Genomic DNA, 12,953 nt, shown 5'->3' with positions numbered 1-12,953 from the left:
CACAGACGTGCTTACGCGCTAAGGACCTTTCCTCGAAATACACACTGACGTGCAATTTCTTCACGTGCCAAATCACTCCGTATCAAGCTGGCCACGCGAAAACACACGGAAGACCACGCTCCTGCCCAAAAGGCCATTTTCCTGTCCCAAGAGCCCCGAGCACGCTCCCACCAGCTATCTGCTGCTGTGTGCCTGCCTGCTACCCACGTGCCCTGATATTTGGTGCCTGCACGTCAGCCATCTGCAGGAGTCCAGTTGCTGTGTCCACCCCTACTGGAATAGAAGACTCCCGACTGGGATACCATCGCTCCACAGCCCAGCCCCAGCACCCAGTTGCCCACCCACGCCAGAGAGGCAGAGGGCCATCAGCTTCAGTGAGAACGAAGTTGGTGTCCTGGTGGGGCATGTCCTGGGGCATTATGATGCACTCTTTGGAACATCACGCGCCAACAAGGAAGGATGGGAGAGGATCTGGTAGGACGTAGTGGTTGCCATCAATGCTGAGGGGGTGGCAACCCGCAACATCAAGCACGTCCGGAAGCGCTGGGAGGACTTCAGGTCCAGGACCCTCTACAAGGCCCGGCGCCTCGCGGAGGGGGGCCGGGTCAGCATGAGCGACATCCAGATGAGGGTCCTGGAACGCATAGGACCAGCGCTCCACGCCCAGATCCTTCGGAGACAGACCCGTCTGGAGTTGAGCGGTGAGTGGCCAAGCATTGCTGTGTGAGACCGGGCATGTTGCAGTGTGCTGGTAGTCTGATACTTACCTGTATGTGTGACATAGGCCATGTATGGATGTGTGTGTGTGCAGGGACATCATGGTCATGCATGTGAGACCAGTAATGTGTGAACCACATGGATGGTGCCTGTGTTCCAATGCAACATGGGAGCTTTATGCGGAATGCACACATGAAAGCATGCCAGGCTCTGTTCTTGGACATGGAGGGGTGTGAGGGATGGTTGCTGCTGTCATGTAAATGTATGGTGCACGTGTGTGTGTGTGTGTGTGTGACTTTGAAACGCCATGGATGCCTGACACATGTCCGTGATGATGTGTAGATTCACTCATGCAGTGCCGTCAATGTTGTATCCACTGTGTCTATCCACTGTGTCTGTGGTGTACAAGCCATGATGCATGACCCTCCGGTGATGTGTGTGCATGGGATCAGTGTGAGCCATGATGCATGTGAGTTTGAAGATCAAAATTCGAGATATCCCTTAAGTCCAAAGACCTAGACCTCTTTTCAAAAAATAATTATTCTGAGCATTTAAAATGAGAGACCTGTCAACAAAATCCCTCTCAAATGACTAATCGTAGAGGAAACTGTTCCTCACAGCACCTATAACATCCCGGATATGCTCTATAATTGTTTAGTGCGATTGTATGTCACGAGGAATATGTCTTTTAAAAACCACTAAAGCTGAATGTATGCTTCGCTCTACTTTGTATACCAAATTTTTGGCACTGAATATGTAAAGTGAAACATGGTTATATTTGGTTTTTGTTTGAACACTGTATATATGTGTCACTGTGAATTTGTCAGTATTTCACCACACACCTGTTCCATATAAATTATTATTTTTTCAATACACTTGTTTGTATATGGTAATTTGTTTCCAGTTTGGTACGTACAGGGCCTGAATTAATAGAGGCATAGTACAAACTGTAGAAACAGACATAGACCGTGACCAGCGCAGAGGAATGTTGCAAGTTTCTCAGTAGTCCCTTTGTCCAAGACCTAGTGAAGATTCAGACAGGGACAAGGCAGGAACTAGTTTATGCCCCCACCAACGTAAGGAGGGCATTCGATAATCTATATAATGGGAAAGGGGACAACTTTTTCTTTGTTGGCATGTGAGTTTGAAGTCAACATTTTGGTTAACAGAGGTCCTTGTACATGGATGCTGATATTGATTGCAGGCGCTGGGACTGTTTCTGCATGTGTGTTGCGTGCATTCACCCATGTGTTGTGGAGGGACAGGATGGAAGTGACATTTGACAGTGCCACTCATGTGTTATTGCTTCCTGTCTAGGGGAATATTGTACTGTACCCTGATGCTTGTGTTCTATGTCTCCCTCTACGCAGCGTCAAGTGAAGAAGAGGGCGGAGACAGCGCTGCAGAGCCAAGCGGCGGGATGCCTCCACCGGGCGGTGACGCAAGGCCCAGCCACCCTCCCAGGAATTGCCATCATCCGGGAGCAAGGGGGCTGGTGCCGCGTCTGCCACTACAGCTGTAGCGGAAGGGCCCACAGGGGCTTCCAATGGCGGAAGACGGTGCAGAGACATCCAGGTTGGTGGTCTCCACAGAGGAGGAGGAGCCCGTTACTGAGCCGCACATGGGGCCTGGTGGGGGTAGTACCACTGGTGCAAGTGGTGCAGTCCAGGGCCAGGGTGAGGAGGCAGCACAGGTCACCGCGGAGGGGCCTGTGCATGTCACTGTCCTTGTCTTGTGACTGCACCACCATGCACCAGCAGGGATGCCCCGTCCCAGGCCCGTCCGCAAGTAGGGGGGAGTGCCACGTCATCTGCCTCTCCACTTCCTGCGGACGAGGGGGTCCCACAACCGTATGGGCTCCGTCCTGGTTGGTGTTGCGTTGCGCATGCCTGACATTCGTGATGACGTGCGTGCTTCCTGGGCGGAGCACGCACACCATCACGAACAGCAGCGTCACGACGTGGCACTGTTGGGAGGGGCCCTGGTCAGTGGGTTCCTACATGTGTCGCGCACTCTGGTGGACCTCTCCTCCTCTGTGAAGACTATGCGCCAGTCGTTCTCCCTGCCGTCTTCCGGCCCAGATTCCACCAGGGCCCCCTGTGGACCTGGCCTGACCAACACAGCCAGCTTGATGGAGATCCCATCCCTGCCACAGTCGGGAGTCGGCGGTCCAGCAGGGGTGGACACCCCAACAACTGGAGACCAGCAGATGGAGGATGTGCAGGCATCGGACAGGGCACATGGACAGCAGCAACAGCAGCAGGCTCTAGGTGGGAGCAATGATGGCTCGGGGCCAACGACATCAGAGGGGCAGGCATCGGCCAGAGGGCAGGAGGACCCTAAAATGGGTGTGGCTGCGGTTGGGCCAGCGTATAGATGCGGAGCGTCAGCGGGCGGAAGAGGCGCGGCTCACCATGGTCAGGGCGGAGTTCTCCATGCGTCTGGCGTTGAGGCAGGCAGAGTGCCTCGAGGCAACTCGCAGGAAGTTGGAACAGGCCATGAGTGCATCCCTGCGAGACCTCGGGGCCAGGGCAGAGTCCCGCCTCCGGGACATCGACATGGAGTTCGATGATGCCCTGGCCATCACAGAGTGAGCCGCAGGACTTGCCCGCCACCATTGTATATAGTTAGATAGTGTTAGGTTTCCTTTGTTTTTCTTTTAATTTGGAATTAATGGACATTGCTCCACTTCGTGTGTATATAGTTTTTTCTTCATAGGACTTTTTTGTAGGTTTCCTTTTGTTTGTGGATCATGGACCATTTGGACTTACATTGTATATAGTTGCAGACTTGTACATACTTTCTTTTTCTATATTCCCATGGATCAACTGGTTATTTTGTATTTGGATTATGTTTTTATTATGGACATTGACAATGGACCACTTTTTTATTGTACATGATTTTTCTTTTTTTTTACTTCATTGGATTTCCAATATTTTTTTTCTAAATCAGTCATTGTACATTGATTTTACATTGTACATTGATTTTTATTTTACTATTCCTCCAAGTCAGTTCATTATGTTTTTAATACATTTTTTATTTATAACTTCTGAATTGGTGTTGTGTTCTGTCATTGGTTTTGTGCGTGTCTCATTGAACATTTCCTCAGTTACGTGTTGCCACTGTGTGGCTACGTTGTGCATTCCTGCATGGGCATGGTGGTTCATTTAGACTATCATGGCATGGGTAATTTGGAAGTGGGTTCTGTGGATGGTTGCATGCTTGGATTGGGGGGCAAAGGGGATTAGGGTTGGCTTTAGGGACATGGGTCTGTTTTGTTAGGACATGTTGTTTGTTGGGACATGAGTCGGGGCCTGCTGGCAGGTGCCCCTCACTGCTGGGAGGTGGGGGTGCAGGGGGACATGGGTCGGGGCCTGCTGGCAGGTGTTCGTCAATGCTGGGTGGGTGGGGGCACTGGGGGACATGAGTCGGGGCCTACTGGCAGGTGCCCCTCACTGCTGGGGGGTGGGGGTGCTGGGGGACATGAGTCGGGCCTGCTGGCAGGTGCCCGTCAATGCTTGGTGGGTGGGGGTGCTGGGGAACATGAGTCGGGGCCTGCTGGCAGGTGCCCCTCACTGCTGGTGGGTGGGGGTCCTGGGGGACATGAGTCGGGGCCTGCTGACAGGTGCCCGCGAATGCTGAGTGGGTGGGGGTGCTGAGGGACATGAGTCGGGGCCTGCTGGCAGGTGCCCCTCACTGCTGGGGGGTGGTGGTGCTGGGGGACATGAGTCGGGCCTGCTGGCAGGTGCCCGTCACTGCTGGGGGGTGAAGGTGCTGGGGGACATGAGTCAGGGCCTGCTGGCAGGTGCCCGTCAATGTTGGGTGGGTGGGGGTGCTGGGGCACATGAGTTGGTGATCACTAGTGGAAAGTGACATGTGGGCTGGCTGGGGGGAATGCCCATGGTGGATGGGCTGCCTGTGGGACATGACCAGGGGTGCAGGGTAGTCCCCTGTGGTGTAGGTTGCCTGCAGGGGCCGTGGAGGGGGTAGAGGGTACACCTGGGAGGACCCACACTGCCAATTCACGTGTGGGACTCCACGCGCACCCCACTGGATACACGTACCCCACTCTGACATCTAAATCGCGTGTGAAACTTCCCGCGCACCCCAGTAATACACGTCCCCTGCTCGCACAGGGCCAATCGCGTGTGAAACTTCCCGCGTACCCCCGAAATACACGTACCCCACTCAAGCAGGGCCAATCGCGTGTGAAACTTCCCGCGTACCCCCGAAATACACGTACCCTGCTCGCACAGGGCCAATCGCGTGTGTAACTTCCCGTGCACCCCCGAAATACACGTACCCCGCTCGCACAGGCCCAATCGCGTGTGAAACTCCCTGCGCACACCAGTAATACACATACACCGCTCGCACAGGGCCAATCGCGTGTGGAACTCCCTGCGCACCCCAGTAATACACGTAACCCGCTCGCACAGGGCCAATCACGTGTGAATCTTCCCGCGTACCCCCGAAATACACGTACCCCGCTCGTACAGGGCCAATCGCGTGTGAAACTTCCTGCGCACCCCAGTAATACACGTACCCCGCTCGCACAGGCCCAATCGTGTGTGAATCTTCCCGCGTACCCCAGTAATACACGTACCCCACTCGCACACGGCCAATCGCATGTGAAACTCCCCGCGCAGCGGGGTACGTGTATTTGGAGGAGTGCGCGGGGAGTTTTACAGGCGTTTTCGTGGTTGGGGGCCTGTGCGCCATGTACGGGATTTGTGCGCTGTACAAGGTGCACGGGGAGGGGTTGGGGGCGTAACTGGTGTTGCTGCAGGGTCGCTGCGCCACTCTGCGTCACGACTGGTAATGGATGTTAAAATCCATGAATACGCTGTGCACGGAAATGGATTTTGGCGCACGCGGCTGGCGCCAGCCGCGTGCGCCACTTGTGCGCTGGATTCTATGAATTACCCCGTAAGTGTACAGGAGGAGAAAAAGTGGTGTGCTCTCATCGCTGTTTTTGTGAACCTGCACTGCAGAGGCAGAGGCTTGTCCTGAGGCCCCATTACAGACACGTTGTGAAGGCCCTGGAACAGTTTTTTTTTGTTTGACCTTTTTTTATTATACATTTTTTGCAGCGTTTGTAAAGCCTCGACGAGTACAGTGATAGAGTGGCAGAGCGTTGAAGACTTCTGTAGATTAGTCTGTGAGTGATGAAGTCCCAACTCGCTGTTTAAAATATAAATTCGGTCTTGTGCCACAACACACCTCTTTCTAATATACTTCTTTTTCTATGTAATCGTTTATATTGATTTAATGACTTGGATGCTTTTCATCGTTAAACTATTTGATATTGACACTATAGATGCCCGAATAGATTTCAGAATATGTGCCCTAGTGCTATGCTCTGAAAATGTCCCTGCGGCGTTATTTGTAATTTAAAAATCATATTCATGTTTTTTGTCAGCCAATCATTTTTCTTTTCCATGTTGTTTTCTCGAAGGTTAGCTCCTGGGTAACCTGGCTGATTCTGACGGCTGGCTCAATGGAAGAAAAGCGTGAAGTCTTTTCACACTTGGTACATGTGGCAAAATGCTGCTGGAACAAAGGCAACTACAACGCTGTGATGGAATTCCTGGCAGGACTCAGGTACTCCTGAAATGATCAAAACTTTGAATGCGTGCTGGCTGCACTGTTCTGTTGCATAGTTCAAGTGAGATTGGACTTTTTCTTGAATATAGCACAGCATTTCACGCATGTCTGGCTCGCATGCCTTTACAGTGATAACTCATGTCAGCATCTATACGTTGGAAGAATTCTAGCAGTGAAGTGAATTCATGCAAAGAAATCTCACTTTTTTGACGTGTTACTTACTTTTTTATTGACAATACAGACTCTGTATATCATTGTTTCCAACTATTTCCGCACATTTAACTGCATGTTTTATCAAACAAATATTCTTATCCTTAGTCACAAGCTTGAGCTAACTGCTGATGCTGGCAAAGTCGGGTTATTCATATTTCATGCCACTGTTCTTAGACTTTTTTATGCTTCCTTAAGTTTGCCAATTTAGCTTGACTCCATGTTTGGAAATTAGGCCATTCCACACAGCATCACCTGACCTAGACATCTGTACAGAGAAGTACTGACCAGGGGGTTGTGTAACAGCAGAGCATGCTCGAAATAAGTGGAATATAATTCATGTAACAATTGCTCTGAAAGTGGATGATCAGTTTATCATAGACAGTCGAGTGTTCATTATTTAGAGATTGTTAATACGCACCTGGCACTTTATGTTCGTGGTTTGGTTGGGGGAAGGAGTGATTAAGGCAATGAGGAAGGACACCATCTTAATGTGGATTACGTTTTTGTATACTTGGCATTACTCCTTTTCTCCTCCCTCACCCTTGCTATCAGTGTGAGAAAAAAACATATGTAAGCTACAGGGACCAACCCCAAATGAGGTCAGACAAACACAACACAGTTCCTTAAACAGACATAACCCCACTTTTTCTTCGAGTAACATACCCACTTGAAACTTATAGCTGTGAATGAATGTTGACTGCAAAGCCCATGTAGCTTCTCAGCAGATATCAATCATCGACGCACAAGGGCCTGGGCCCAATAGCCACCACATATTTCCTTGATTATGCATATTTATTGGGAGAGGCACTAGCCAACTTGTAAGCCTCAGCAATACACTTTCAATTCCAACCGCTCACCAGCGGGTTTTCTACCTTTATGACTTTTTCCAAAGGCCACAGACTGTCACATTTCTTTATTGATTCTGTACTTAACAAATAACCAAGTCCTTCTCTTTTTACAGCCAATGAACAATTTTCTTGTGCATACTCCCCCTGATTTTAGGGCCTTAGACATGGCAAAATGATTTCTTGACCCAGGTTTAAAGATGAACAAACCTTTGTCAAGAATCCCGTCACTGGCTTTATACAAGGCATCAGGTAACCTCTTTTAATTAGGGGATTCAAATGATGAAGCGGTTCAGCCTCGTAATACAAGACACTGACACCTAAAAGCATGTTTTATTGGAGAGCAAATCCATATCACAACCTTCCAGGGGTTTGAAGGCAGGCCCTAGTAGAGAGTTGAAAACCAGGTGAAGATACTATGGGGGACCATAGCCTTTTAGAGGGATTCAAAAGAATACAATCCTTTAACAATCTTGAAACTAAGCCCACTAGTACCAAAAATCCAACCCATGGCTGCCGAAATGATTTAAACCGCTGCCCACTACACATTTTAAGAATAGCCACTGCCAAACCTTTATTAAATTCACCAAGTAAAAAATCCAGTATTTTAAGAGGGTTGAAGTTCAGTGGATTTTATCCTTCTCACATGAATGGGAGTAAGCCATAAACGTGGTGGTCTGTGCGAGATTTGTACAACCTCTCCAGTTTTAGAGACTACTCTAGTTGTTGGAGACACAATCTCTCAATAACCTTTGCATTATACTCATCTGAACTAATACCTGCTTAGATACCTGCAGAGCTCTAAGAGGGGAAGGGGTCACTGCAGCCTCATAACTGAAGCCGCTGCCAATTCATGCATCATCAGGCACCAATGCCTTCTCAGTCCAAATGGAACCACCAATATCACAATATCACTTATGTACTGGAAGTCTGGATCTTTTCAATCCCCCTTGAGGAGGAATGCCATGAATTCATAAACCAGAGTCTTAGGCCCATTCAATGTTAATGCATCTTCCCAGTGCCAATGGATCAGTGTTCTGGAACAGAGCACTGGAAGCAACACATTGGGCCTCATTACAAGTTTGCCGGTAACCCGCCTGTACTGTCGGCGGGTTACCGGTGCCCGATATCTCGGTGTCACTGGGATATTATTGGGGCCGGCAACTGCAGTAAGACTCCATGAGATTGTAACTACTGAATCAGTGGCACCTTTGTGAATGGTGCAGTGATTCAGTCATTTCTCTGCTGGTAGGGGCCTGAACACCTGGCAGATCAGGCCTGCCGGTAGTTCGCTGCCCCTACCGGCAGACTCGGAGTGAGCCGGTCCAGTAAAAATACCAGAGCCGGTCATTCCAGCATTTATTGTGGCATTTCCACCAGACCGGCTCACCCGTAATGAGGCCCATTGTCTTGGTTCACAAATATGTCCATGTGTGGTTCTTCCAGAGAGAGGCAGATTACATTGAATGCATGCCTGGAAAAACACATTTTCATGGATATAGGGAACACTTTGCTGAAGCAATCCCTTCCCACATCAGGACGTCTTGAATGTGTGTCACTTTCAGAGTTTCTATGTGGCCTTCTGCGCAGGTGTACCTCTGTCCTGCAATCTGAGCCAAGGTTCTGGATCATGTTCCCTTTCTGAGGATTCACATAAGCTTTGGCAATGATGTTGTCTGTTTGGAGCACTACATTTTTGGATCTCAGTACTGGATCAAATGTCTTAAAACTTAGAAGGAAGACCTGGAGTCCTCTCAATTTGGATGATCTATCCCTATCTCTGGTTTTGATAATCTCCCCTGTCTCGTTTGTTGTCTTCAGGTAGCTCCCAAACTCCTGACGCTGGTATTCATGGTGACCACCTCTGGAAATCCTGGGCCTTAGCAACAAAACCTTTTTCCTTTTCCCAGTCACAACTGCAATTGGTCTTTTTTATATTCTGGGATCCTGAAGTAATTGCTTCAAATGGTTCGGATTGTGGAAACTAGTTGTCAAAAATATATGTCAGCTGTGACTTCATTTGCAATATGGACCAGTGTACTAGGAGCACTGTTAGTGCCATGTCTCCTTTTACTTGCAGCCACTATCTTGCACTCAAATGTTTGCATTGTGTCCAGTGTCTGTGGTCTTGTCCTGAGCTTTGTTGTCCTCATGAGGGTTAGGAGGACGCTACCAGCATTTGTGTCAAAACTCACTCAGATTAAATCCATTGTCTGCGTAGGAACCGGACTAGACTTTTTCAAATATATAAGGAACCCCAAATCAAGACCTAGGTTGCATAATTTCATCATCTTGAAGATTGCTTGATCCAGAGATGATGCCAGAATAAGCCAGTCATCTATGATTGATAGGCTTTTTTTTCCACCAAGGTGTAGCCATGCCACCACTTTTTGTAAAAATCCAATGGGCTGACTTCAGGACTTTACTGTGCTGGTACTTTAATTCTAGTACTGCGAGCCCAAGATACTGCTTCTGGCAGTGGTCTATCAGAATAGGATGGCACGCATCTTATATACCCATAGCCATCATGAATATATGTTTCTCCATTAGCTATGTGGCATTCTGAGTGTTTCCATTTTGAACTATGTCCTAGATCCAGCTCAGCAGCGTCAGGATCAGGGAACCCATATCCCCCAATGTCTTAGCAACCATACATTCTGTTGAGAGTATGCCTTTCCATCTTTGTTTATGGGAATTTTTTTGATGACTTCCTTGATAATAAGGTTTTATATCATTGCTTGAAATGCAGTTTTATCATACTTATCACACTTTGTTCTCTGGGTTGTGTCTAAAATAGTTCCTTATCCAAAGATATGGGAACTCTTTTGACATATCTTGTTGTTACCTGCTTGCAGACTCAGATATCCTCTATTAAGTGCGCCATTCATGAGAGTATATTCTCAGCCAGCCTCCCACAGTTGCCTCTGTTCTGATACTGATTTGTGTTATTTGCCGCGGTCATAGACTTCTCGCTTGGTTGGCTTGGTATGTGGGATTCTCTTTTGGAAAAGTAATTTATTTCCTAAAGGGCCTGCCATTTTCTTTTCTTTAAAAAAAAACTTTTATTTAATTTGGCAACTTACAGGTACATCAGGGAGTACAGTATAGCATAAACAACAACAGGCATCAACAACATTAGCATCTTTGCAATTTACATTACATAAAAGGCCTGGCAAATTCAGTGAACTATGAGGCGGGGGGAACCAATCGTTAGTATTTTCACTCCCTCACTTCCTCACAGGCCAGGTAGGAGCGGATATCGCCCCAGATGTCTCGGGGTCTAGCAGCCGTTGGCAGTGTATGGGCATAATGTTCCTCGTACTCTTGAGCCCAGGTCAGCGCTTTCACCCATTCATTCTCTGTGGGGGGATTTATGTGTTTCCAATGAAGGAGTATCGCTCTCTTAGCAATCATGCATCCCACATTGACAAAGGACCTATTGACTTTACTCAGTGTATTGGACCATATTCCAAATAGTGCCCCAAGCGGGTGTTTCTCCAGAGGGGTGCCAGTCACCTTTCAACAGCACATTGATGACACTATTCCTGAAGGTGTACAGCAGAGGGCACCCCCAGAACATGTGTAGGTGGTCTACAGCTGCGCTGTAGCATCTGGGGCAGGGGTGCTCTGCAGGAGGAGACCCTCCTGGTATGTGTGCACATGTGAGCCCATTGGGTGTCAGTGAGTTCCATTTCTAGTTTCCCGGGCCAGCGGGTCCGTGCCTTCGGGGGTGGGGAAGATGAGCATCTTGTCTAATGGCATTTTATATAATGTGGATAAAATGTGCCTGCTGTCGCCTGAGTTAGCTATGTAGGCTAATATAGGTGTTTCGGGCAGTTCGCTAGGGTAGTCGGGCCATCTAGCTGCCACTGTGTAGTAGTTGCTCGCGCCTCCGCGAGCTGTTGTCAAAGGTTCCAGGCGCGTGGAATGTTGATTAGTTCCACGCTCGGGGCGGCGGTTGGGTTTTGAAAGGAAGGAGCTGGGAGGTGATGGTGGTTTACGGTGTACGGGTTTGAAGAATAAACGTAACTTCCACTTACCTGTTGTTCTACGTTATTACACTGGCGACGAGGATCTTCAAACCTGACCCACGCGCCTTGCCAAGCCGTAAACATCATCAGGTGCCTCAGCTGGTTGTCCGGGCTGCGCTCCCGGACGTGGTCGAGCACGGCCCCCGGCGTGATTGGTGTCTGCTGGGCCAGCGCTACCTTCGCTTTCAGTGACCGGCCGAGCCGCGCTCCCGGAGGAGGTCGAGCGCGGCACACGGCGGGGAGTGCAGCCGTGCCTCGGCTTAGCGGCCGCTGTTCATACGCAGAAGATCCTGCCGAGCCGCGCTCCCGGAGGAGGTCGAGTGCGGCTTGAGGGAGGGTGCGGCTGACGCCTTGCAGTAAAAAAAGGGGACTGAAGAGCAGAGCAGGTGAGAGGTGGACCCTGGGAGGGAGCACAGCCCTGCGCTCTTCATAGCCGGGAAGGCGCTAATAGACTACGGGTGTCACGCAGTTCGGCTCCGCCCACTACATGAGGAAGCGAGCCGAAGGCTTCATATTCATTGGTGGGTGTGTCTGCACTACATTAACTGCAAGGAGAGGAGGGTTAACTCCTTGAGTGCGGACATTAAAAGAACTGCACGTTTCTGTTGGCCACAATTGTGCAAAGTGGAGGAAAGTGGTTAGAGCCTGCCGGTGTAACCATATGGTGCAAACCATTCCACGTATTCTCTGCCAGTAAAGGGTTTTGTGTGGAGTAATTCATCATACTAGTCTGCTGTTTAGGACAAGGTGTAGGTGATAGCACCTTATTATTCAAGGAAGTGCGCAGACATTTCACCTGTTCCATTGCATTGACTTCAGTCAGTGGCTATGTCGGTTCCATTGACCATGCAGCACAGCAATGCTCGCCCTCCCCCAGCATTTCTCCCCAATCCGGGGGAGCCCCCCATTGCATGGGAGCTTTGGGTGGACACTTTCAAGGTATACCTGAGAGCGTCAGGTGGTTCCAGAATGCCTGATGATGACAAGGAAGCGACTCTGCTCAATTGCCTTGGTACGGAGGGTTTGAGGGTGTTCAGGCATCTTCCGGGCCAGGATGTTTTGGCTTTGTCTTCAGGCGAAGGAGATGGAGAAGGGGGGCAGGCAGTGATTTTGGCATTTGAGACTGCTCTTAAAAAGCTAGAGACACGCTTTGGCAAGAGAGCTAACATTGTGCTTGAGAGGTATCATTTCTTCTCAAGGGCACAAGGTCCTGGCGAGAACATTGATTCGTATGTGACTGCACTGCGCACCCTCATTTCTACGTGTAAGTTCACGGGCATGGCGGATGAATACATTCGTGACCAGATCATGATGAGGACTAGTGACTCAAAAGTTAGGGAGAGATTATGGACAGAGAAGGATCCTCCGTTAGAGAAAGTGATAGAAATCGCTCGTGCCCTGGAGGATTCAAGGAAGAGTGTCAAGGAAGTGACGGAAAAGGCGGACATTGTACACATGGTTCAGCCACGCAAGAACGAAGAAAATTGGGCCAGGGACAAGGATCAAAGGGTGACGCCGAATAGCAGAGATTTCTGCAAGAAAT

General features: G+C 49.4%; 1 protein-coding gene across 6 annotated transcripts in view; it reads left to right on the top strand.

Annotated features, from left to right (window-relative positions):
* PLCE1 (phospholipase C epsilon 1) overlaps positions 1-12,953 on the top strand; it is a 3,624,599-nt gene that overhangs the window by 1,514,772 nt on the left and 2,096,874 nt on the right. For all 6 annotated transcript variants that reach the window (XM_069611343.1, XM_069611341.1, XM_069611340.1 and 3 more), the window contains one exon: positions 6,173-6,318. In XM_069611343.1, the coding sequence (XP_069467444.1) occupies positions 6,173-6,318 (146 nt within the window). The remainder of the gene's footprint in view (positions 1-6,172; positions 6,319-12,953) is intronic.

Source organism: Ambystoma mexicanum, chromosome 8 (assembly GCF_040938575.1).
Source record: "Ambystoma mexicanum isolate Mex_15411 chromosome 8, UKY_AmexF1_1, whole genome shotgun sequence".
NCBI classification, from domain to species: Eukaryota; Metazoa; Chordata; class Amphibia; order Caudata; family Ambystomatidae; genus Ambystoma; species Ambystoma mexicanum.
The sequence above is the reverse complement of the archived record's forward strand: the minus strand, read 5'-3'. Positions and strand labels throughout refer to the sequence as shown.